Genomic DNA, 25,814 nt, shown 5'->3' with positions numbered 1-25,814 from the left:
TGTCAAGAGAGTCCCAGAACTTTCCAGAATGCATATAGTCCATATAGGTGCCCATATGGTGGCCAACAGGGCATTGAGGAAGCAGTGGGCATGGCTAGTAAACAGGATCCATGATGACACGAATGGCAAGTTGGCCTTCAGAAGCCTTACCTGAATGAGGAACCAGTCCCCATTCCCCAATTCAGGCTGCACAGCCACAGACACTCCATGTAAAGTAATACCAGGGTGAGGTATCAAGATGCCTCCACTTGGTGCTAGGTCCCCTGGCGACCCTGCCATGGGACAGGGATCCTGTCCTCACTGACAATTTTAACCCCAGCATTGCCCCTGCTGTGACCGTAACGCCTAGCCTGCAGTGGGAAGTCCATCTCACAGGGGTCCTATCCACTTCATCTAATCCTTCTGTGAGTCTTACAAGGCACAAGGAGCTATTTCTCTTTGTGTAGGTAAGAGGAGTCTTGAGAGCAGCACACATACAGCACCACCATCCCACTCTCCCGTCTATCCAGCAGTAACCTATTTGCCCTTGAAAACCCCACTCACATACCAAATGCCTACCTTGCTTCCACTCCGTGAAGCCTCGTTTCTTCTTTGTAAAAGTCCCACCTCTTTTCTAGGAATGTGTTTGATCCTAGGATCAGACAGACATGGACTGGGCAATACCCTCCCACCAGAAAACTCAGTCAGCAAAGTCCCTGTATAACAAGGGAACTACAGGACAAGAGCATAAAAGCATGGCCCTTGCTGCCATCTATCCACATAGCTTTCTGCCTGACTTCTTTAACCCATGTCCTTCCCCTCAGAAGATCCTATGGCGGTTGCCCTGACCACTCCATAGCCCCTGCGTGTCATGGTGAACCCTAACATACAACCAGGCCTAGGTCTGAGAGGATCCTAACACGAAACCCTCTGTCCTCCATCCTGTGGTCAGGCTGCCTGAAGTCTTGGGTGCCAAAGACCGGGAGCCCACTCCTGCCTTCCTTCCTTCCTGTTTCCTGTTCAGCACACATTCATTTAGGACCCTAGCCTGGGCCCCTGAAGGAGATACGGATTCACCTAAGTCTTATGGGATTGTGGAGGGGAAATGACAAGCTGCCTCTAAGTGCCACTAAAGGTATCTAAGAGACCTCAGAGTATCATGACTACCATGAGAATGTTTACGGTACCAAGATGTCAGACCTGCAAGAATAAAACCTTAACTCCAGAGCCAAGGGCCAGTGTGCAAACCCCAGCTCCACACTAGCTTAAGCAAGGTGGCTAACATGTCTGTGCCTCCACATAGCTTCTTCACTGGTAGTGTTAGGGAATATTAAATAGGTTACTATATTTTAAGGACTCAGAACAATGCCAGGAACTCTAAACTTCACAAATGAGAAGACAGGATTCCAAAGGCTGGCACATATAAAATTAAGACATGCATATATTAGTCGTAACAATGCCTACAACAAATTACTAATTAACACATTCTTCTAGCATATTAATTCTGTTGAATGGAGATTTGTTTTACCTGTATTTATACATTATTTGTGTATGGAATGGGGGGAGTAGAAGGAACCCATATCTCTTCTTGCTGTTCAGAGCTCATCCTACTCCTCTGGAGCTGTTGTTTCCTACCCTGGGAACCCCAGAGTCTTTGAGGATTTCTGAACCAGGATCCAGGTCAGCTAGTCTGGTTCTGCAGCTCCTTTCCTGTAACTCTGAGGAAGACATCCAGACCAGCCTGAGGCCCCAACCCCCATCCTAAGCACTGCTTTGTCACCAAACTGCTCCCCAGGAAGGCAGCTATTTCTTTTCTAGAACCTACTGGATGCTTCCTTCCTGGTAAGAGGCACCAGCCATGGACACAGTTCAAGAGAAGGACAGGCAGCTCTGTGGTTGGGAGTCAGAGAGGCTCACTCTCTGGAACTGGATGGCGGATGGGGCACAGGGCAGATGTGTTCTGGGGTCTGGATGCTGGTTATACACATATTTGTTTGTGATGGGCCTACTAGCCTCATACTGCTGGAGTGCACCACCTCCTATATGTACATAACAGTTTATCAAAACTTATGTTATAGATGAAAATCAGCATGGGTACTCCAGCCTCCAATCTGCAGCCAGACAAGTGACAGGCCATGGGCACCAAGGAGTTAACCTCAACCTCCTCTCATAAACAGCCAACTCTGGCCTTAGGCTCCTCTATCAAGCATAGGAGTGGTCAGTGCTTCTGTCCCTGGTTGCACACAGGATGCTCTGGGTCCTCAGGGGCCATTTCTGAGTCTTGGAACCCCACTCTCTTTGACACAACCTCAGATTCACAGACTATACAGGGAGACCCTGCATTCAAACCTTGGCTACCGCAGTAAGAACACCTAAAGTGCAGAGTGCTACCATCTCTATCGAGAGAACATCAGTCAATCCACAGAACTCAGGACCATGTAAACTGGTATACAAGCATCTGTGTGTATGCCTGCATGCATGTCTAGTTGTATAATTCTGCTATTTGGGTGGTCTTAGATGAAAAGATGCATTATGCTGCCTCTCCACCAACCTAGAACCTTGGCTGCTGCTTATCTCTATAGCTGTTTTACTGAGAATATTATACAGATGGCCATGTGGATGAGAATACTTAAGGCTGGCTTTCTCAGCAAGGTTACCTGATACTTATCAAAGTGCCACATTCCTTTTCATTACTGAGTACTATTCCATGGCACAGATGTGCCTCAGCTGACTTATTATTGGAAACAATAGTTTGGTGACTGAATGTTCCTCAAGGCCCATCTGTTAAAGGATTGGTCCCCAGCTCAGGGTAATTCAGAGGTGACAGAACCTTTGCATATTCCAGGAGTGTGCCTTTGAAAGGGTCTGTGGGACCCTGGGTTGTTCCTCTTTCTTTCTCTTGCTTCCTCCTCATGAGGCAAATGATTTTGTTCTATCAAATACTTCCCACCATGCTACACTGCCACGTCACAAAAACAGGCTGGAGACAGCTTAACAGTTAAGACACTTGTTCTCAAAGAAGAGGACTTGGCTTTGATTTCCAGCACTCATATCAGGCAGTTTACAACCATCTGTACCTCCAGTTCCAGAGCATCCATTGGCCTCTTCTGTCCTCCAAGGGCACCAGGCATAGACATGGTACACAGACATATATATGTGTGTGTGTATATGTATATATGTATATATGTATATGTGTATATGTGTATATGTGTATATGTGTATATGTGTATATGTGTATATGTGTATATGTATATATGTATATGTGTATATATGTATATATGTATATATGTATATATGTAAAATGCCCATACCCATAAAGTTAAAAAAAGTTTAAAAACAAAAATAAAGTAATGGGGTCAAGTGACCTTGGACTGAGATTCTAAAACCATGAGCCAAAATAGCCTGTTTTTCTTTAGAAGCTAGTGTTTTTAGTTTTATTGTAGCCTGAAAGCTGACTAACAGCAGGAGCATCTGGGCGATGTCCAGTTGCATCTGTGGTGAATGAGCTGTTAGGAGTCTGTGGACACAGGCTGTGAGCACAGAGCTTCCATTCTCTGGAAGGAGACAGCCTAAGGGTGCCTTGACTGGCTGCTACGAGAAAGTGTGTTTATTATTAAAACAAACCACACTGACTCTGAGCAGCTGCCCACTCTGCTCTCCCCGTAGCAGTGGGGAGAATGACCTCACTCCCCCACAGCCTTCCTGGTTTTGTACTAGCAGTATTCTTTATTTTAATGCATTTCATTTGAGTATCTGAGCTGTGGGATATCATGGGAAGAAAGGATGGAGCTTGTTCCTGAAATCAGACAGGGAAGCCATAGAAAGCGATTGGGAAGAGGAGGCCAGGAAGGAGGCTCACTGACCAACGCTGACACAGTCTGGGTGAGGGCTGGCGGCTGTAGTGGTGGTGGGCTAGCGGTTGTATGTGTGTGTGAGGCAGATGTCGAGCTCCCTCCTTTGGTATTGGCTCAAAGCATGGTGCTGTTCTCAGGGGCATACCTGTGGAAACTCAAAGCGGGTGATGCTTATTTGAGCTGAATCTTCCTTTCAGAAGAAGCTAAAAGCAAACAGGATTCAGTCAGGCCTAGAAGAGGGTTGTAGAGTTGTTTAGAGGGAATTTGCTTTACTTTCCAGAGGGAAGGGAAGTCACTGCCTCCTGTAACTCATTCTCCTACTTCTTATTAGATAGTGAGGGAGACACAAAGCATTGGCCTAGAAAGGGAACACTGGGGCTGGGGAGGAGGCTCAGTCAGTAAAGTGCTTGCACACAAGCATGAGGACCTGTGTTCAGACCCGCAACAAGCATGTAAAATGCTGGGTATGGTGGCACAGTCCTGGAATCCTAGTGCCGGGGAGGCAGACACAAGAGGATCCCTTGGCCTCACTGGTCAGCTGCAAGCTTCAGGTTCAATGAGAGATCCTGTCTCAAACAGGATCCTGTCAAACTAAGACACCCATTGTCTTTCTCTACATATGCGCGCGTGCGCGCACACACACACACACACACTAAGTACTAAGCACAAGAGAAGATTAGTACCCCTTCCCCCAACTCCTTGGAGACTCTGTGTGACTGCTTTGGGATGTTTCTGCTGACTTTGGTCTCAGGAAGCTGCATAGGGCTGTGAATATTTGTAATGTCCACTTTATGACACTATGCCCCCACTGACTGTGTGCTTAGGGGCTGAAGACACATTCCTTCCTGCCCTTTGTGGATATGGAGTGTGTGGCTAAGTTCCTAGCTCGCTGGAGTGGCTGTGGGCTTGGCTCAGCTCTCTTGCCTCCCTGGTCAACAGGTCATAGCAGCAACTCAATGGGGTGCCTGTGCTCTTTCAGGGCTGTCCTTGGAACTGTGGACACAGGGTGGAGTTGTTTTTATGGCCTTGGGTAACTCAGATGGCCACATGAAAGTTCAGACCCACCTTTTCTAGCCAGCATTGGAGTGTTTGCCTGTCTTCAGAGCTCTAGAAATTTCTGTTTGGGGCAGACATTATGGCAAGAGAGAAGATGGTAGGCACCATTGTGCCCCAAATCTCCTCCCTGCCAGGCCCCAGTCCCTCTGTGTAGGCACCAGGTACTGGCATTCTATAGCAGAACTATTTAGCTATGCTAAGACAAGTGGGTCACTCAAGAGCCCATGTTCCTGTACATTCTGTGGCTGCAGGAGAAGAGAGAACCTATCATGGAGGTCAGTTGTCCCTTTACTCAGGACACAGGATAGTGTCACTCAATCCACAGGACTTCTGGGGCAGAGAGACAACAGAGGAACCATTGTCCCAGGGCCTACAACAGGCTGGATGGGGAACCTCATGATCCTATACCCTTGGCCTTTGGTCCAGTGTCACATACTGGGACAATACTTTCCTGATCAGCTCCCTGGGCTTTAGCATAGGCCGACACCAGTGCTGGTCTTGTGAGCTCTAGGCCTTTGTCCAGATCTCTTTTCTCAGTTGCAAACAGCCTCGTCTTCATGCCTTGGACAGGGAGTCTGAGGTGCCAGGGGGCAGAGTCACACCTCATCCTGTCTGGCCCTGAGCCTCAGCCTCAGGCCTCTGGGTACAACAGCCCAAGGTGACTTACTGGCTTTCCTGTGCGGGCTCTGGCTCATACACAGCCCTGCCTACCAGCCAGGGTGGCCCACCTTAGACACAGGGAGATGATTGTCCCTAGGTTGGCCTCTACACTACTCCTTACCACCAGGCTGCCCTGCCCAGAGTTCGGGCAGAGTCTGGAAATTCCAGCTGCAAGGGAGAACACCTCTAGATGCCCCTGGACCAGGTATGTGGGAAGAGCCGGGGACCCAGGTGAGAAAGGGTATCATCTGGACTCTGGGCCAGGGTCTTTCCTGTACACCAGAAGGAGATTTGTTTAGAACAGTGGTCTGGGAAGGTACAGTTTGAGACAGTGAGTCATTTTATTTGTCTAGCCTAGCACCTACACAGTGCCAAAGCAAACTCTTATACAGAGACATTCTCTAACATGCCTGGTGGATGCCCAATACCGTAGCAACATTGACCATAGTGTTGGGTTTTCTTATGAGCACACATTCAACACATAGTATATAGAACAGAGGCAATGAGGTTAAGAGTCACAACTACCAGGGCTGGAGAGATGGCTTGGTGGGTAAAAGCACTTGTTGCTCTTGCAGAGGACTAGGGTTTAGTTCCTGGCATTCACATCATTACAACCATCTGTCACTCCAATTTCAGGGTTATCTAATGCCCTCTTCTGGCCACTGTGGGCACTGTATACATGTAGTACATTTAGATGCAGTCAAAACACTCAGAAATGACCATAGTACACCATAACAGAAGTCACAGAAAACATACCAGATTATTTCTGGAGTTTTTCATTTAATATTTTTAAGCTTTGGTTGTTCATGGAAAACTGAAAGTACAGGAAGCAAAAGCCATGGGCAGAGGACCACTGTGAGTGCACGTGGTAATATGAATGACAATGGCCCAATAGGCTCATATATTTGAGTGCTTGGTCCCCAGCTGATAGAACTATTTGGGAAGGGTTAGGAGGTGTGGCCTTGTTGGAGAAGGTGTATCACTAGGGGGGAAGGGTGGGCTTTCAAAAACACACACCAATCCTAGTTAGATCTTTCTGCCTCATATTTATGAATCAAAATGTAAGCTCTAAGCTACTGTTCCAATGCCATGCCTGCCTGCCTGCTTCCATGTCACGATGGTCATGATCACCCTCTGAAACTGTAAGCCCCCAATCAACTCTTTCTCCTGTAAGTTGCCTTCACCATGGTGTCTTATTGCAGCAATTTAAAAGTAACTAAGACTTTACCATTCCAGCCATGCAGTGACACAGGAAGACAACAGACACCCATCTGAGCAGTATCTAGTTGTAACTCAACAACCCCACTTAATGGGCAAAGATAGAGTGGGTGAGATAGCCCTGTAGACAGGTAGGTAGCCAAAAAGGCACACAGCAAGTTGGCCACAGAATGAAAGGCAGCCACTTTCGATAAACACATCCAAGAAAGTCCCAAGTAGAGGGACCAGAAATGAGCTTTGAAAATGAGTGATCATCTGAGAAGAGGGCTCTATGCTGGGACCATGGGGCTGGACTTGAACACCTGGCTAGGTCCACTTGCCAGGAATCCAAATCCTCTCACTATCCAGGGCCTGAGAAGGATCCAGCCCCTCACGGGCTTACAATAGTGAAGGCCTTGTCACATAGCTCAGGACTCTGCAAGGCCTGTGGCTCAGTAGCCTTGGTCTGGTGCCTGGAACTACCACATCCTCCTTCTTCCAGGTGTAGATTACTAATAGGAGGAGCCACAAGATACCAGACACAGTGCAGGAAAGAAAAGTCCCTGCCCTTCCCTTGGCTCACCCAGACCTTTACATGACAAACCCTCAGATGCTACCCAGCAACAGGCCAAATGCAGAAACAACTCGCTGGGTCTTCTTGACCTTTCACAAGGTCTTACACACACACACACACACACACACACACACACACACACACACACACTAAAGAAGGAAGCCATCCTACCATCCACAGTCAGCCAGGCAACTGGCCTTCAATCCCAAGACCATCTGCTGAGATAAACAGTCTTCCCAGGATACAGACGCTCAGAAATCAACCCAACTCACCCCAGCCCAACTCATGCATTTTACACCTGAATACTTTAACAGATGATGGATCCTCGTGGTTCAAAAGTAAGGAGGAAGGAACAGACAGGTGTGTCTAATAAAAGCTGCCCAGTTCTGGGTTAAATGCCCCTTCTGCCAAGTCACCAGTATCCAGGGCAAAAACTGCCTGAGATTGCAAGGTCCAGAAGCCAGGCTCTCTGAACCTCATGCTTTAATGGTAGTGCATTCTCAAGATAAACAGGGACCCTGATAGAAGCCCAAACCAGAAAGGAGGAGAAGACACAGGAGGAGCAAGCCTCACATGCCAAGCTAGTGGGAAGCATGCACTTCTATTTTGGGGTGCAAGATGGTGTGGCAGCAGGCATTGTTCCTCAGTGTCTGCTCTGTTCAAGAGACAGAGCTTCTCCTAACAGATGGCAGTGGCCTTGGCAGAGGTCCTGGGTGACCTTGGCTTCAGGGAAGCTGGTAGCTCTACAGAGGAGAACCTGTCCTGAGCTGAGGATAGCGGCATCCTTACAGAGTCCAATGAGACGCAGAGGGCAGCCCCAGACATAGGCAGACCCTTCCTGGAATCTCCTTACATTCCGTCAATGAGTCTTTAGGGATAGTACTGCCATCACCTGAGGCCATTTCAGGGCCCATGGATACCAGGATCAACCAAGGTGAGGTACTGGTGTTCTCAGCCCCAATGGCTGCCTCAGTCCTCACTGGACTCCCTCTGGCATTTTCTACCAAAATTTATCTCCAGCCTAGTCCTGCCCCACGTGCATCCATAGACAAGTATTGTGAAACAGAAGGAGATGACATGCTGGCAGGTCACAGCCTACAAGAGACCTATAGAATACCCTACAGCCTCTCAGCACATATGTACTGAACCAACTCCATGCCAGGCCCCATGTTTCCCTTTGCAGGAAGCATCCACTGGTTCAGAGACATCTACAAACAGAACAGTAACTCCAGGCCCTGGGAACCTTTAAGGAAGAGTCAGTTGGAACCTTAGGGACTGAGGTGGTTCAAAGTTGCTGCAGCTGACTGGTAAGACTCAGCACCAGCCTCAAAGCCAGGGCTGGCCTTGGAGATGGCAGTCCCTGCAGCAGAAAGGAAATAATCAAAGGTCCCAAAGGAGAGAGGTATGGCTGGGAGCAAGGCAGGGTGGGAAGTGACTTGGAGATGAGAAGAGCAGGCGCACGCCTTAGATATGCTCAGAGTCAGAGGTGATGTCAGCTGAGGCTCTTTGTTAGTCCCACAGGCACAAGACTCAGGCTCAGTCCCCTACCCTGGCCTCCCGCTATAGCAGGTAATCCTGGGGAAGTACCCACCCTCTCAGGGACTCTCTGTAAGAGTCACCTTCTCAAGGCCTATGGCAGAGGAAAGGACATGTCTGAGGAACAAGGCCAGAAGGGAGACAGGGTCATGTGCCCAGCAGGTTTGTGCAAGCCTAAGCCTGGAATACTGCTGGGCATCAGTAAGGGCGCATCTGTCCTGTCCATGGGACTCCTCACTAATGCTCCAGAGTTAGGGAAAGTTCTGAGGACAGGGGTCCTCATTCTAAATGTATCTGAACCTGAGGGGAATCCTGTCCCTTTTGAGTTCCCAGTCTTCTCTGAAGATGCCCCAGGGTCAGCCTGCCTTTCTCTTGCTCTTCTGCCTGGTCAGGCATGGGAGATGTTAATGCCAGCCACAGTGACTTAGGCTGCCTGTGGCTTCAACTTTCAACCTCTTCTTCCTTAAGACTCCAGGAACAGCCCTAAGGCCAAGAAGTCAGCAGTGGGCCTCTCCTCTCCTCTGCTTCTCTACAGGAAGGCTCAACCGGGCTGGGATGGGCTTCTGACTCAAGATGCCAGGAAGCGTCTGAGGTCTGTCTAAAATAAGTGATGAATTTTCTTGAGGAACATACAACCCTTGGCCTGGCTTAGATTTGTAGGAATACCAATGGAAAAGTTGAATCAGAAAGAAAAGGGTTCTTGTGTGTAGGTTCAAGACAGCAGAGAAGAGGAAGTTAGGGCAGTTCACAGGCAGTACGGGGTCCCAAGCTTTCCTGGTAGCGTAACTCTCACACTCCACACGGGGTGGGGCCATAGAGGCAGGCTGCAGACTCAGTCCTGATGTGCCCAAACTGCCCTGGCATAGCTCCCTGCTAACACCGAGAAAAGCCACTGACTTCCCTCTAGCTTTAGTGTACCCTCCCTGACTCACAAATAAACCTCTTCACAAATGTGACCTTCCCCTCTATTTCCAGTCCTGTGGTTCAGGCGGGGCTGCCCAGGCATCCAGTCCTGGGGTGGCCAGTAGCAGTGACAGCTGTCCAGTACTTTCTGGCTCTCAGCCTTGGAGTTGTTTGGGAGAACCAGTTTGCCCCAGGGTTAGCCAGTAGGCTCAAAGTTGCTGAGGACCTTCATGGGACTGTTACCAAGGCTCCCATACTTAGTCCAGTCATATGAAAGTGAGGTCTTTGATCACAAGTGGCATCCATCTGAATCTCTTTTCACTTGAGCTGGCCATTTGCGACCCAAAGATACATTGCTTAATATATTTGTTTCCTCTGCTCAATAAATACTCATATTTCTTAAGGCCTAGCACGTCCTAGCATGCCACACTAAGGAGGGACCTAAGGAGATGCCAGGGCATGGCAGGGCAAGAAGGACATACAGGTCCTGACAGTCATCCCACAAAGGTAAAACTCAGAAGAGGAAATGGGTTCAGAAAAGACCTCTTACTGAAGTCACACCGCAAACAGGCAACAGATCCTTGAAAGCAGCTCCTTGGAGATATGAGAAGTCTGAGTTATCCCTACATACTGGATCCCATATAGTCCTGGGAGCTCTGCCTAGGTGGCCTAATCACTCTTTGGCTCTGGAGATAGTCAGGGACTTAAGTCCAACCAAGAGTGAGGGGTCGGAGACACTTGAGGACATTTCTCTGCTGACATTGGATAACAAATGGGGGAAAATGCTGACTGGTATTCAGTAGCTACCAAGAGACAGGCTTTGAATGTCAGCAAGCACCATGCCAATTAAAAACCCATCAGGTCCCTGTGAGCCATTCCAAGCAGACATATTTGTGCTGAGGAATGGAGCTGCTGGGGTGAGTAAATGCATCTTGCAGACAGACATGGTTCAGCCCTAGCTCAGCTCCAGAATCTTGCCCGTCTGAGGCCAGGCTGTGTGAAACATGGACACTTGCATCCCCCACATAAATGGACCCCAGGACACAGGACAAAGTGGGGAGCTGGGGCACGGCTGCAGGCACCCAGTGAGCCTTGCCCTACATCTACACCATGCCTACCTGGCTTTGACTACCCCAGCCCAGCCCAGCTCACCAGCTCTGTCTTGCCTCTCCCTTAGTTTGTGACAAGGCAATTTGCCGAAAGCCAATTCACAGAATAGTCAATTTGTAGAACGCCAAAACCATCAAAAGGCCTTGTTTCTCGTAACCTTTTCGTTTTAGCTGACTGGTTTCCATTTTTGTCTTCAAAATGGCATTTGCGGGAGTGTTCAGTTTGTCTCTGTCCCCGCTGCCTGCTGTGGCAGCAGCAGGCAGAAGAGAGCGTGGGGACTGTACCATTACTAACATATGTGGCTCTGGGCAGAGGGAGAGCAGGCATGGCTGAGAGCCAGGCAGATTCACAAGCCCAGGGAAGGGGGAGGCCTTCTTGAGAGGAACCCTCAGGTTGGGCTGGGCTCTAATTCTAGGAAGGACCAGGGACAGTGGACCTGCTCAAGTATTTGGCCTACTAGCTCCAGAGGGACTTCTACTATTGCTTCTAAAAGTACGGCTGATCCCAGGACTGCTAGTGGACTTAAGCCTTGGAAAAGAGGGTATAGGGATCTCAGCTGACAGGGAAGAAGACAGCAAAAGAGGATAACTACAGGGTACCTTAGAGGACAGAGACCAAGAGGTGGCCAGCCTCTGTCACACAGTCACCAGGGTCTGAGCCAATAGACCCTATACCTGAGCCTCGATTTTAGAAAAAAGATAATATTTTACTTTTACCCACTTGTATGTGTATGCATCTGTCTTAGTAAGGGATTCTATCACTGTGATAAACACCATGACCAAAAGCAACTTCTATGTTATAGTTTATAATCAAAGGAAGTCAGGGCAGGACATGGAGGCAGGATTTGATGCAGAGGCCATGGAGGAGTGCTGCTAACTGGCTTACTCCTCATGGCTTGCTCAGACTGCTTTCTTATACAACCCAGAACCGACTGCCCAGGGGTAGCATTTCCCACAATGGGCTGCGCCCTCCCATACTACCAATTAAGAAAGTGCACCAATGCTAATCTGCTAACTACATTTTTCTCAATTAAAGTTTCTTCTGTCCAAATGACCATCCTAGCTTATATCAAGTTGACATAAAAGCCAGCCAGCATAGCGTCTGTGTGAGTGAATGCCACGTGGGTGCAGGTACGCAGAGAAGACAGAAATGAGCTAGAGTTACAGGTAGTTACGAGCTGCCTGATGTGAGTGCTGGGAAGCACACTAAGTCCTCTGGCAGAGCAGCAGGCTCTCTTAAATGCTGGGCCATCTCTCCAGTCCCCGGAGACTCATTTTTTTTTCTTTTTTCTTTTTTTTGGAGCTGGGGACCGAACCCAGGGCCTTGCGCTTGCTAGGCAAGTGCTCTACCGCTGAGCTAAATCCTCAACCCCAGGAGACTCATTTTTAAAGGTTGAATTTGTTGGGGCTTGTGTGCAGCTTGGTATTATATCACACACTTAGACCATTCCCAGCACCAACCTCTCCAAACAACAACAAAACAAAAACCAGATAAATCAAATGTGTGATTCTGAGATAATTTTAGACTCGTCTGTAGTTATGAAAAAATAATATTGAGAGTTTCTGCCAACACTGTAGTCATTTTTCCAAACAGTTAACGCCTCAGAACTCCATAGGGCACCAGTTCCTCGGTCTTGCTCATCCCATGAGTAGAATGTAAACGTGGTAGAACAGCACAGCACTAAGGACACACACACACACACACACACACACACACACACACACACACACACACACACACCAAGGCTCCACCTCCAGGAGTACCTGGGAACAAGTTTCTCACCCCGAGACTTGGGGAGGTTCTCTAGCCTAGGCCTCCATGGAGCATGTGGCTCCCAAGCATTGCCCTACAGATGTCCAGCCTGCCGACCCAGGTCTCTGTGCTCTCCAGAGCTGTTGCACCTCTTGCTGTCCCAGAGCAAAGGGAGGGGTCACGTGGAGTGCATGCACTGAACAGGGCAGCCAGAGAGACTACAGGATCAGGCTGCTCCTAGCAGGAGTGATTTCTCTGTTGTAGTTTAGGCCCCATTCTGGGCTTCCAGGACCTTCCACAGCCTGGCCTGTTCTGTAACAGCCACAAAGTGGGTTATCAGGAAGAATGGGAGATGTCCGAAGAAATGACAGGCAGGTGTGGGATCAAGAATGGTTGTCCCTCAGCACTCATAAGGGTTGGCTTGCCGAACCTTCAGATACCTCACCCTGAACTCTCCATCCTCCTGCCTCAACATCTTGAGTGCTGAGATCACAAGTGTACACCACCACCACCACCACCACCACCACACTCAGTACCCCAAGTACCTTAAACTACCTCTGGCTAATGCAGCATGTCAAGTGCTAGGCAGATGCTATGGAACAGTGGTGACACTGTGCTGTTTGGGGAACAAGGATGTGGAAAGGCAATATGTGAAGAGCAAGGAGGTAGCAGGTGTGACCATCACAGGCCCACACATTCAAGGTAATCAACATCAAAGAGCTAGGTGTGCAGGGATGAAAGGCCTGTGGGGCAGAGGAGGCCATAGCAGGGTGTCTACATATCCACAAATTCCTGTGAGTTCAGGGAAGTGCTTGGCACAGGGCCAGGCAAATCTGAGTTTTGCTCTTCGGAACTTTCTGGAAATGACACACTCTCCCCCAACATATTCACATAACTCACCAAATTTTTATCTATGATTGGCTGAATCCAAGGCTATGAAACCAGACTGAACATAATAAAATGATCACTGCGAAGACTCCTGCCTCTATGTCCCTATGCCCACCCCAAACTTCACTGCCCACTTCTGTTCTGAAAAAAAGTACAGACCATACCACGTCAAACCCATAGCCTGCTCCACATGAACACTGCAGACAAGGAAAGACCTGGTGTTGACGTAACAGTCATTTGCCAAGCAGAGGCCACTTGTAACCAACCGATCTCACAGGCACCTGCTGAGGCAACCTTGTTCCCAGGAAAGCCACTGCCCTTGGGGACATAATGCCCTGGGTGGTGACAGCTGTTGGCAGAGCTCCCAACATATCACAGTCTGATCTTCCCTTGACTTCGAGAGCAGTCACATTCCTAGAAAACTCAATGTATAGCCAAGTCACACAAACCACGTTTGGACATCTATCGTGTTTGATGCAGACAGGGGCTTAACATCTTACTCAAGTTGGCCTCAACTCAGTGACAACTCCACCTGAATTTAATCCCCAAAACCAGGAAGAGGTGGAAGGAAAGAATCAACCCCACAAAGTTTTCCTCTTGACCTCCACTTATGTGCCATGGCATGTGTCTCCCAACCACACATATGATAATAAATTAAAGAATGCACGTATAAACAAAGGAGCGAATGAATGAATGAATGAATGAATATTAAATTCTGTGTCCAATAGAACTGATCTGGACAAAGATTGATTGAAAGTGATGATAAGGGTACATGCAGGTACTTCTTAGGGGCACCTGGCCAGTGTCCTTGCCACCTTTTGGCTACCCTTGGATCCTTCTGAACACCTGCTGCCTACCAGCCCTGGTCCCAAAGACAGAGAGATGAGGATTATGTGACAAGGGTGTAGGGTCTAGAGTTAGACAGACTCCTGACCGTGAACCTGAGCAAGTCGTTTCCCTGCAGTATGTGCCAACCACAGACTCAACACAGAAGAGGCTGAATAAGAGTAGAAGCCTTAAGTCCTCTGAGAGCAAGTTAAGCTAGCATTGTAAAGTAGGCCAGGACTTCATGAGCAGGGTGCTTCATCCCGAGAAACATGGGGCCACTGCACACTGTCAGGAAGAATGCACAGCTGCTCTCAGTCTAGCCTAAAGACTAGACGCTCTTGGCTCCAGCAGCTTCCCCAACTGCCCACTCTAGCCAAGGGGCAGGTCAGGTTCCTGCTCCTCTACTCTCCTACATCCTCAGCCCCACCCTTCATGGCTCTGCTCAGTCTAAAGGAGCTAGGACTGTGGGAACCAGCCCACAGGGTCTCACTCATGCTGCTAGCTCATCTCTTTTCCTCATACTCAGCCAGTGTTTGCCATTTTGGCAAAACCCTTCAGCATGGTAACAGGTTATAGTTTGGCTTTGGAATGAAGACTCCCCAGGTTCACTTCTGCTTAAGTGCAGCCTGGGGTAAGTTGTTTTGTGACTCAGTTGCATAGTCTGTACAATGCAAGTAAGAATAGCCCTAAAGTCAAGGGTATGGTCAAATGAGCTGAGGGCCATGACATTTGCATATTCAGAGGTTCTGGCCTTCTTTGTGTAGCAAATGCCATTTCCAGTCCTCTGGGTTCAGCCTACTCTGAGAACCCACAACGCTCTCTGTGTTCTGGCCCATGTTGTTCACATATGCCTCTCCAGGAGCCTACCAGAGTTAACAACTCTGTAGTTCCACTTAGGACAATGCCTGGCACTACCCAGGACTTGATCATGTATCCTGAGTCCATGCAGTGTACCTGGCATTTTTCTAGGTGTGGGAGCTCCCTGCAGCTTACATGCCATCAGGGATCTGTCAGGTGTAGCTGATATCCTAGTAGTAAGGCACACTGACCACCCAACAAGCTGAACATAGTGGCAGGATAGATGGAAGCCCAGCAGAGAAGTCAGAGAATGGCAGGGTGGGAGGTCTGCAGCTTTAGCCCTGCTTGGCTGCTCAGAGAGAAAAGGAAGGGAAGAGGAGCCAGGAAGTTCCAGGCAGTGAACAAATGAGCCAATTAGTGGGTAGATGGGTGGACCACAGACATGGGAAGAGGCAGCCAGCACCTTGCTCTGCAAATCCTTACAGCCCCGCTGCCTAAGCTGGAGCCAGGGGATGTGCTGAGCCAAAAGTCCTCCTCAGCCATCACTGGAGGATGGTGAAGGTGCTGCTGTGGTCAGTCAGGATGGGGTACCTTCCTCACGGCCGCTATTAAGCCAACTAAACTGTCAATTGCAGCTTGGTCAAGGACTGTAGACCTTGTGATTTCTCCACTCAGTCACTGTATATGTTGCTTTCGTCGTCATCTTTATCCCATCACCAGGGCACCTCCATAGTGGACTGAGGACCTGCCTCTGTCAGTGATACATCTGACTTCCAGAGTGACCCACAGTAGAACATTCAGGGGGCAAAAGGAAGGAGGATGAATGAGGAGGTGGAACAGGGCATACAATGCACCGATTTGGGGGATATCACTAGGCAAAGAGACATCAGGTGACACATGGCTGCTCAGGTCTGGGATGGGCATATCGGGGGGAAGGACAGAATTGTTAAAGGTGCAGCAGCAAATAGCTACAGGAGCCCAGTCAAGTTCCTTCCTCTCTGTACCTCAGTTTCATGCTCTGCATAAAGGGATGGATCATACTATATTTGCAGCAGTTGAGGGAGGCAGAACCAAGCCACAGGATATGAGAAAGCATGAGCTGACAGCCATCAGCCCCCTTCCATGAGGCTAGCCTGGGGAACCAGAAGTCTGGAGCAGCAGTTACTGAGAGGTCCCTAGGCTGGGCTGAGCCCTGCCCTGGTCAAGTGGACTATAAAGGAGAACATAGGCTGCTGAGTGCCTAGTAAGTAAATCAGCAAGGCCTGCTTGACTCCAAACCCTCTCTGCAAGGGCAGAGGCCATAGCTGTCCTCCAGCCCTCCCAAGCCAATCTGGTTGGGATGGTTGATACCAACAGAACATAGGAGGAAGCTGGGGTTAGGGATAGCTCAGCCTACAGAGCCCCAAGAAGAGTAGAGAGACCTTCAAGGAAGGGAGGTGGGGGACACTGATCCCCAGATAGGTGCTGCCAACAGGCTGCCTAAGGCTGTGTTCAGATATAAATCTCTGGCCCTCAAAAGGTTGAATGAACCTTGGAAGCGTAGTGGACTCTAAGCAGTGCTCCTGGCAAAATGATTTCCATGAAAAGCTCAACATCTAGGCCAATGCATGCCAAGTTTCCAGGGGTGATTTGTCCAGCCTCCGTTTCCCCATTTCAAAATGGGGGGAGGGGGTGTTCTTCATTCCAGCCTAGGCAAAACCTCTCAGAACGTGTTCCCTAGCTTTGGAAACAGGCCCTGGGCCCAGACGCTCTTGGTGAGAACTGTCACATTTCATGCTAATGACATCTTCCCTCCACAGCAGCTTAGTGGCCTCTGCAAGTTGTCAGTTTCTTTGACACTAGCGGCTCCTGTGCCAGCAAGGGAGTGGAAGGAGGAAAGAGGCTGCTGCCAGGGAAGTACCTTCTCCAAAGGTGCGATGAAGTTCCATGCTAGGGAGAGCTTTACTATTTCTGGTCTTGCCACATAGAGCAAAGACCTTGTGTGGTTCCCTCATACCAACAAACGGAACTCACAAGCTATTCCACTAGAAATGCAGAACCAGAGCCTCCTGCAGGGGCCTACTGGCCTAGCCAGCTACAGGCTAATGTTTACTTTCCTTCAGGCTCATTAGCATGGGAACCGCCCCTCTCAGGAGGGGAGGAGGCAAGGCCTAAGAAGGACTTAGAGGGCCCTTGATGGGGCTTGAGGGCCTCTTGGAGTTCAAGGCCTGTTTGAAGAGAGTTTGAATCTCCCAGATGACCTCCTACAAACTGTTGCAAGTCCTCTCTCCTCATCCTGATCTCAATTCAAGAACGTCATGCTTTGCTTTCAAACCTCCAAAGGTCCAAGGTTACCAAACTGTTGCTGGCAGCTTCCAAGCACTGAACAGGTACCCTAAGCAGACAGAAATCAGACCCAAATCTCATTCAGTCTCCAGGGCCTAGGGTGCCCACAGGACAAAGGTTGCTCTTCCCAGAACAGCACCAGCAGAGCCCCCAGAGAGCCCAGAAGAAAGCTGGCATTTGAATCCCACTGCCCCCTGGGAAGCCTGGCTTCTCTAAGCACAGCTTTGCTTCCATAAATACCCAGTCCCGTGATGTCACCACCCTAAGCCCGACTTTCACCACCTCCACTGCTGGCATCAAGCCCAGCAGACGAGTGCTCTGTACCGGCACATTACACCTGTGCTTGACAGCTGGACACTCCTGCCACGTTCACCTGTCTATGGAGGAGGCCATCTCCAGCCACTGTCTCAGCCTGCTGCTGGCCTTCGACCTGGCTTGGGTGCAGGCCATGAGCTTGCTAAGCATCAAAGCTTTTCCAAAACAGACCTGTCTGGGGCATTGCCAAAAGCCTAGACCACGGCCATGAGTCTGGGACCCTCATTTGTGGATGTGGATTAGGAGGATGGTGCCTGCTTCGGTAGGAGACTTTAGCAGCTCAGGGAAGACTTGCTGACTAAGATTCTCTCTCCCCTCATCATCAACAAACACTGCCTCTGCCGCAGGGGACAAACATTGGATGCAAGCTTGCTCCCCCTGGAAGCCACCTGCAGAGCAGCCACCCCACCCCCACCAAGCCCCCTCACTCCAACATGAGTAGTGGTCCTTTCTGCCTCAGGCTTTAGGATAAACTTGTCTTGCATACTCACAAATAGCGTCTTCGGCAAGCCATCCTGCCCAAGTCTGATTTCCTTCTCTCTTTCTCCTGCCTGGGCTGAGGAGGCTCAAGGTGGTTCAGAGGAGGAACAGGATGCTCAAGCGAGGTGCAAAGGAAGAAAATGAAAGCCAAGGGCAGTCACTTTCCCAGGACTGGCAGGTTCATCTAGAAAAGCTGGGTGTACTGTGGCAGGGGGCTCCAAACAGTTCCTCCCACGCAGGGTTTACACTGTGCCCAGAAGCCTGGGAAGACGTCGAGTCACCATGGTCGCCAGGTTGGGCGGGGGCGTCTGCCTCGCTGCTACCTGGGACTTCCTTGGGATTTTTCCCTCCCGCACATCCGGGGTGGCAGTGCGCTGGGATGAGGAGGGGAGGGCTGGGGGAGGGGGGTGTCTGTGCCGGTTTGCTCTCGCAGCATCCGGAGGAGGGACAGGAGTGCAGGAGCGCCCCCCTTCCTCCAGGAGCAACGTAGTGCGGCCTCGCTGGACCAATCGCCAAAGTGCTCGTTGCCGTGGCAACTGCAGCATCAAACAGGGCCGCCCTGCGGGTGCGGCAGCAAAATCAAGAGCCCTGGCTCTGAGACCAAGGAAGTGGCTCCTTCTGGCCCTCAACGAAAACCTGGAAATCCGTTGCTAAAATGCACTCGCAGCCCGAAGAATATAATGATGGCATTGCTTTCCAGAGCAGCTTTTCCGTCCCTGGCATGGAAACATAGGAGACACTAAACTAAGAGCCCAGGAGATCTTCTGCCCTGGAGTTAGGGGGCATGAGACTTCAGCAAACTGAGTGTCTCCTGGGACTCTCAGATGTGCTACTGTAAAATGGGATCATGACAACTGTGTAACCGGTTCTGGAGGGCTGACTACATACAGTAACTGCATAGCAGATGACACAGCTTGGATCACTGCTGCTAGTCATGACCTAAAAGGAGAAGGTCTATGGCTGGGGCTGGTCTGTTCTAGCTGGGGTGCCTCTTCTCCCTTGCTTCCCCCTCCTCCTCCAAGCACTCCCAGTGTGCCTGCAGAACATCTGCCTTCATCAAGGATACATTCTGGGGGTTGGGGGGGAGGCAAGGAGAAAACATAAAAGTCAGAATATGAAATTGTGCCTGGCAATCAGATCAGGGTTCAACCAAGCAGAACGGAGAAGGGAGGAGCAGGGGCCATCTTCTTGAGCTGGGGGCAGGGAAAAGGAGGCCTTTCCATGAGCCTTCACCCAATGGACTTCGATGCCAGGAGCTTTCTGAGCAAAGAGCTTGTGCTAAGGCCCTGAGGCAGAAAGAAGCTGGATGGATTTGAGGACACTGGCACAGCCAACAGGATGGAGAGGAGATGAAAAAGTGCCCTGCTTCTTTCCCTTCTCTCTGCACATCACCTTCTCTCCCCTCTGTGTATCCCATCCTTCCCTGAGCAGGCTGCCTGTTTACTAAGTGACAGTCAGGAGTCCCAAACCCAGCTGAGCATGTGCATAAGGAATGCTTTTTAATGCCTACATCAGATCCTGAGGAGGCACACAGGGTGGCCCAGCCAGCACTTTGGCCCAAGTCTTCACTTGCAAAGCTGCCTCCAGGGAAGGCAGTGAGAACTGAACCTTCTGGATAGGGGTGGCAGTTGTCAAACTGGCTATTTTCTTCTTACCTTTTTTTTTAATCCTCTCAGACCCACTGATGTTGGGGGAGGAGGGAGGCTTCCCTCGAGTTCTGTTCTTTTATTAAAGAGAAAATGGGTCTCAGAGGCAGTGAGAAACTTACACAAAGTTACACAGCAAAGAGGGACAGAGGCCAGATGAGGAGGATCTCATTCTTCTGGCGGAGTGTCCCTGTATGCAGCATAGAAGCGGCTGGGTAGCCAAATACAGGGGACTCTAGAAACAGCCAGTCTTCCCATGAGAGTGCCCCAGAAGAATGCTGTCAGGAATAATTCAGATTTATGTAGGCTTAGCACATGGTAAAGTAGCCCAGTCTCTCTCCTGATGGAGTTGCACTATATTTCATCAAGATCAGAATACCAACACATGATCAGAAGAGGTCCTTCTCTTTTGGGTCCTATTGTTTTCAAAGCTGAGAACACATCAGAAACATGTGTAATTAGCCATAGCTGTGTATAAAAGGCATCCTGGGGTGGATGTGTGCTCGAGGCAAGCTCACCAGTGTACTTGTATTCAAGTGATAGCCTTTCAGACTTCTTAAAGAGGAGCTTCTTTTCCCACTCTCATATCATAGATGAGAAAACTGAGGCTGTGATTGAGAACTGGCCACCTTGTGTGCATTCTGCTCTAAAATCCCTAGCCTGGGCCTCTTCTTGTCCTCCCTTTGGACCCATGATATCCATTGCACACCTGTACCTTTTCTGGCTCTCTTCCAGAGAAGCACACACATCTAGATGCTGCTGTATTTGAAAGTAGAGTGATAAAGACCTCCACACTCAGAAACAGCTGCAAGGCTTTCAGGCATTGACAAAGCACTGAGTACAGCACACAGTTGTTCCCACGCCTGATGCTCTTTGCCTGGCACCAGTCAGGTCTGGTCAGATAAAGGAAACTCCAAAAACCACAACGTTGTTGACATTCCAGCTGGTCTCTAACTTAAGACCCCAGAAGTTCCTGAGTTCAAGGAAGTATCAGAAAGTGCAGGAGAATGCTGTCACCAAGCAGGAGTCAGACTGCTTGGTCCAGCTTTGGAGATATGAAGCTCAAGGGCACAAGAGGTCTCAGAGTCACAGAAATGGTGTGGCAGACTACACGTGTCCACTTCAACTGTGACCAGATGCCTGAGGTGGGAGGGAGCGGCATGACTGCCCCTTGGACCACCCAACAGTCTACATCTTCAGGCTGAGGCTGACACAGAGCATTTCATAGCCAGACTGTGGATCCATGTCCCCAGCCTCATCCCTGCAGTCTAGGAGAAGCAGCAGCTTCCAAGGCTGGTTACAGAAATTTCCTATCTAGGACTTTGCCTCAAAGACTGGAAAATTCCAACCTGCAGGCTGACAGGGATATTCAGGCAGAGTGTCTCTGTCTTCCAACCTGTGGCCATCTGTCCCCTAGGCAGGAGCATAACAACATTTGGGAAGAGGGAGAAGGCTGCTGGCACGTGACAAGGAGATATGCCAGTCGCAGTTATTCCAGGCAGGCAGCCATGCACCTCAGCATTGGATCGTCTCCACAGGGACAGCAGCCCATCCCCCTTTCAGGTGGACACAGGACTAACTGTGGAGCTCCGGGGTCTGTACCCTTTTACCTGTACCAGTCCCCCAAACACACATACTTCAAGCCCCAGCACTGTATTTTTCTTTTCCTGAAGCTTAACACTTTCAGTAAGTAAAATGCAAAGTACAGAAATAATGTGAAAACATCTTTTCTTTTGGGACAGGGTCTTTGTAACATTGTCTGGCCTGGATTTCACTGTGTAGACCAGGCTGGCTTGGAATTCATAGAGATCTGGTTGCCTCTGCCCCTCAGAATGCTGGGATGAAAGGTGTGCTTCACCAGCCCGCCCATCGAGAATGACTATTCATAAAGTAAGAGCAGTCCTCTTCCCCTCAGCCCCACAGCTCACTCCTCCTGCTCATCTCTGCAGTGGAAATGGTCCTCATCTGTATGGAGCGCATCCTTCCAGCCCTTTTCCTACGCATTCATGCACATATGCATGTGTGCAGGAAATGGAAAGTACAGCATGGATCCGGAAAATGATAATGTGCTATGACATTAAAAATATTCTTTAAATCTCCCAAAGACATAAAGATGAACAGTGTGGACCCAATGCCTCAGCTGTCTATAAAGAAAAACCTCACTTGATAAGCATGCGGAAGCTTGGGGGTCACATCTCTGGAACATCCTCTCTCCCTCAGCTCCCAGGCTCCTGGGACTGCATGAATGATCCGTAGGGAAGCTTTCCTACTCAGCTGTCCTCACACAGGCATCCTGGGCAGTGTAAACTACTGTGAGTACTTGGAGCTGTGCTTAAGTGGCCTCACACTGTGTGTCCTTTCCTGCAGCAAGCACATCACTTCGGAAGGCTGGATCACAGACACTGCAGGGCACAGGCTCCTTCCTGCTGCAGTTGCACATCACATGCCTCTCAAATCATACTGTGGCCAGTGTTCCAGAAGCAGAACACCTTGTAGGGCAGGCTGGGATGGGATTCCATTGTCGACAGCCCCGCCCCTCAAGTGCAAGGTGGCTGAGAAAGGAGTGGCTCCTAAGCAATTATCTTTGGGAATGTGTGTGGGCTTCTAGAATCTCAGCAAACACCCCCTTCTGCAGCACACCAGATAACACTGGATGCCCGATCCCCTGACTTGGGGGATAAGATCAGATTCCTACCCCAAGATAGCAAAGAAAGGTCCTTAGGGCATGCTTGGAAAGGAATGAACATCTGGGACCATCAGTCCTTCCTTGTCATTCAACTCACCTCCCAGACTGGATCCTTCAGGCCAGCTCTGAGCATGCTCACTTTATACCCTCTGGAGGCTGCAGCATCCAGCACAGGGCGACGTTGATCAACATGTTTTTCTCCCTAATCAGGGCTATCCAGTGCAAGTGGGCTTCTTCGGGTGTGCCTATGAAGTCCCATCACCAGCCTCGGCAAGCTTGGTGCTCCTGCTGGGAGAAGGGGACCACTTTGGGCTCCTCAGTGCTTTCCACAGCCCTGTCTTAAAGGAACTATGCAAGACCCTTAATTGTCCTGTAGGGAAGAAGGGGAGCTGGGGCGATTGTCTGTTCCAACGGTGGATAGGTGGGTAGGGGTGATGAAGGTATTCACTGCTACTTCCCTGTATGGTAAAGTCCATGCAGCTTACATAGTATCTGACTGCCAGGACCTTCATTCTGGAGAGAATATGAGCCCTGAGTATGGTGTGGGGATAAAGAGAGAGAGAAGAGATATTTTGGAGTAGAGAGAGAGAAGGACAGGTAGGAGACAAGGCAATACAGGTTCTTATGGGCTTCTGAGTGACAGGGGCACTTTATGAGACAGGGTGCAGGTCTATGGTAAGAGGAAGCAAGACCCCTCCTTTTGATGATGATGGGCATGTGCTAGAGGAGGGACATGGAGAATTCCAGAAAGTCATGAGGGCCTTGCTGGAACTGGTTCTAGAAATGTAGCAGACAGAGTTAGGTCTAATTGGAGAAATAAATCTTGGAAGAGAAGGGGCTAAAGGGAAGGCATCCTGGCCCCAGCTGTGGTGCTCCTGCCCCCTAATGCTGTTGCCAAGCAGAAGGCACATGCTTCTAGCCCCACCACAGCCTCTCCCAGGGACCTGCCATCTGTTCTCTTCTGACAGGGTGACTCAGGCCAATTCTCTATAGAATCTGAGGTAACATTAGAACATTCTCAGTGAAAACGAACAAACAAAACAAAAAGCTGACAGCAGTGCAGACAACAGCAAAGTAGGTTCCCGGATGTTACCATAAACACCACTGCAGGACGCTGGCACAGGGCTCTCCTTGGGGGCACTCTCAGCAATGGCTCCCAGTAAAAAAGGAAGTTAGCAAGGTGTATGTTCAGTCTGAACATAACAATGCCACAAAAACTCAGGTCAAAGAAACTAATGGGAATGCACCTGATGAGACATGCCACAGGGAAAAGTTGCTGTCTCTCAGCTATGGGATTCCTGGTCATTTGGTTGCCCTCTTTTTCAAATGTTCTACAGTCTGGGCAGGGTGAAGCTCAGTGGCAGAGCACTTGACTAGCATGGGCCGGGCCCTGATTTTAATCTCCAGTTGATCTTGATCCCCACAAATAATAATAGTAATAGTAATTATAACATCAACTTTCTGTGGTGAGAATCACAAGAAAAATGCATCATTAAAAAAACCTTCAGTCATCTAGCAATTACTAACAACACAACGGTCGTCAACAAGTTGGTTTAGTATGAAGAAGTTGGAGACCTATAGAGGTTCAGAGTGGCCTGGGTTGGAACTGACTTAGCAGAAAGTCCCTTCTGATCCCTCTCACAGAGGGCTGTGAAAAGCGGATGAGTTGGGATATAGAGAAATGGCTCGGTGTGATCAAGAGCACTTGATGCTCTTATAGAAAACAGGAGTTCAGATCCCGGCACCCACATTAAGCAGCTCGCAACTGTAGCTCCATCTCCATGAGATAACAACACCCTCTTCCGGCCTCTGAGGGCACTGCACTGATATCCCCACACATAGATACAAATAAAAATATAAATATTTAAAAGTGAAACTCAGATGGGTGAACATGTACAATGAGAGCAGAGTGGGCTAGGATACATGCTCAACACTGTCCCCGGGGGCATATGCAACAAGGTAGGTGAGGGCAGGACCACTGGACAGTTGCATGGAGCAGTTATCAGCTGCTGATGTCAACAACGTTCGAGAGCTGTGTAGACTGCACAGACTTTTTCGCAAAGAATCTGTGTGACAGAATGATGGGCAGTGGGCATGATGCCAGAATCCTGTAGGCTCTGGTAACCTCTCAGGCCACTGGCTGCTCTATCTGAGGCATAGATGCTGCCTCTTTCCCACACCCTGACACCACAGGGAAGGGGACCTATGGTGCTTGGCGAGGATGGTGCCTCCCACAAAGTCCATGGCTATTGGGGCCTGACAGACAGACAATGGTCACTTGGTTTTTGCCTCTGGTGCCTAGAGCGGTTGGGCTGCAGGAGGAACTCAGACAGTTTCTATGGAGTGAATATTCCTTGTCCTATCTCTATGCTGGGATCCTGCCCAGGAGAGCACATACTTTCTACCTGAGTAAGCCAATGTCCCTCCCCAGCCCCTGCCCTTCTTCCCTGGGGATTTTGCTAGTGGCCCTGGTGGGTGGAAGGCTGACCAGGGATTTGAGGGCACAGCAAGCTCAAGGTCCCAGTCTCATAAGAAGAGGGTCTTCATCTTTTCTGTCCAGGGTTGTGACCCCAGTGCCTGGGTCACCACAGCTACTCAATAAAATGTTGAGTTGATGAGAGAATGAATGTGACCAAGTGCGGTCTCACACTGAGTCCTCACACTAGGGCCCACTCCCCTTTATTGTCACTCTCCCTGACTTCATCTGCTCCCCCCACAGCCATGAGTGCTATAGGAACAGAACATGGGGTCTGCAGGGCAGTGAGCCTACAGCCTCCTGCAGAGGTGGTCCCCAGATCCTTGACACGGTCTCCAAATCTTTTAGACTCCTGCTTCCTACTGTGTTCTTTCTCTTGGCATATTCAGGCATCTGCCATGTCAGGGGACCCCATGTCCTATCAACCAGTGAACTCTATAGAGATCTTAGACTAGGACCCCAGACTCAGATATGTACCCCACCCCCACTAGTATTTGGACACACCAGGCAGGCTGAACGGAGCCCAGGTATGGGGCATAACACTGTCCTGACCATAGCCCTAGACCACATGTGATCATGCCCTGGGGTATGTTCCTTGCAGAGAAATTCAGTTATGTTGGAAGGTAACTCATTCGTGCCCCCTGGCTGACTTGAACTTTCTCTGTTCGTAGGCTGAAGAAATCACTAGATGCCCTGGCCTAACCACAACCCCCTTCATTTAATTCCTGTCATCCTCAAAGCTGTCCATCAC

General features: G+C 49.7%; 1 protein-coding gene across 4 annotated transcripts in view; it reads right to left on the bottom strand.

Annotated features, from left to right (window-relative positions):
* Iqsec1 (IQ motif and Sec7 domain ArfGEF 1) overlaps positions 1 to 25,814 on the bottom strand; it is a 317,408-nt gene that overhangs the window by 129,009 nt on the left and 162,585 nt on the right. The window contains exon 1 of one of the 4 annotated variants that reach the window (XM_032906105.1): positions 18,267 to 18,640. The exons of the other annotated variants lie outside the window; for them this stretch is intronic. Within the exon in view, the coding sequence (XP_032761996.1) occupies positions 18,267 to 18,289 (23 nt within the window). The 5' untranslated portion in view covers positions 18,290 to 18,640. Of the gene's footprint in view, positions 1 to 18,266; positions 18,641 to 25,814 lie in introns of those variants that run through there. 4 annotated transcript variants of the gene reach the window in all.

This window comes from Rattus rattus, chromosome 6 (genome assembly GCF_011064425.1).
Source record: "Rattus rattus isolate New Zealand chromosome 6, Rrattus_CSIRO_v1, whole genome shotgun sequence".
Taxonomy (NCBI): Eukaryota; Metazoa; Chordata; class Mammalia; order Rodentia; family Muridae; genus Rattus; species Rattus rattus.
The sequence above is the reverse complement of the archived record's forward strand: the minus strand, read 5'-3'. Positions and strand labels throughout refer to the sequence as shown.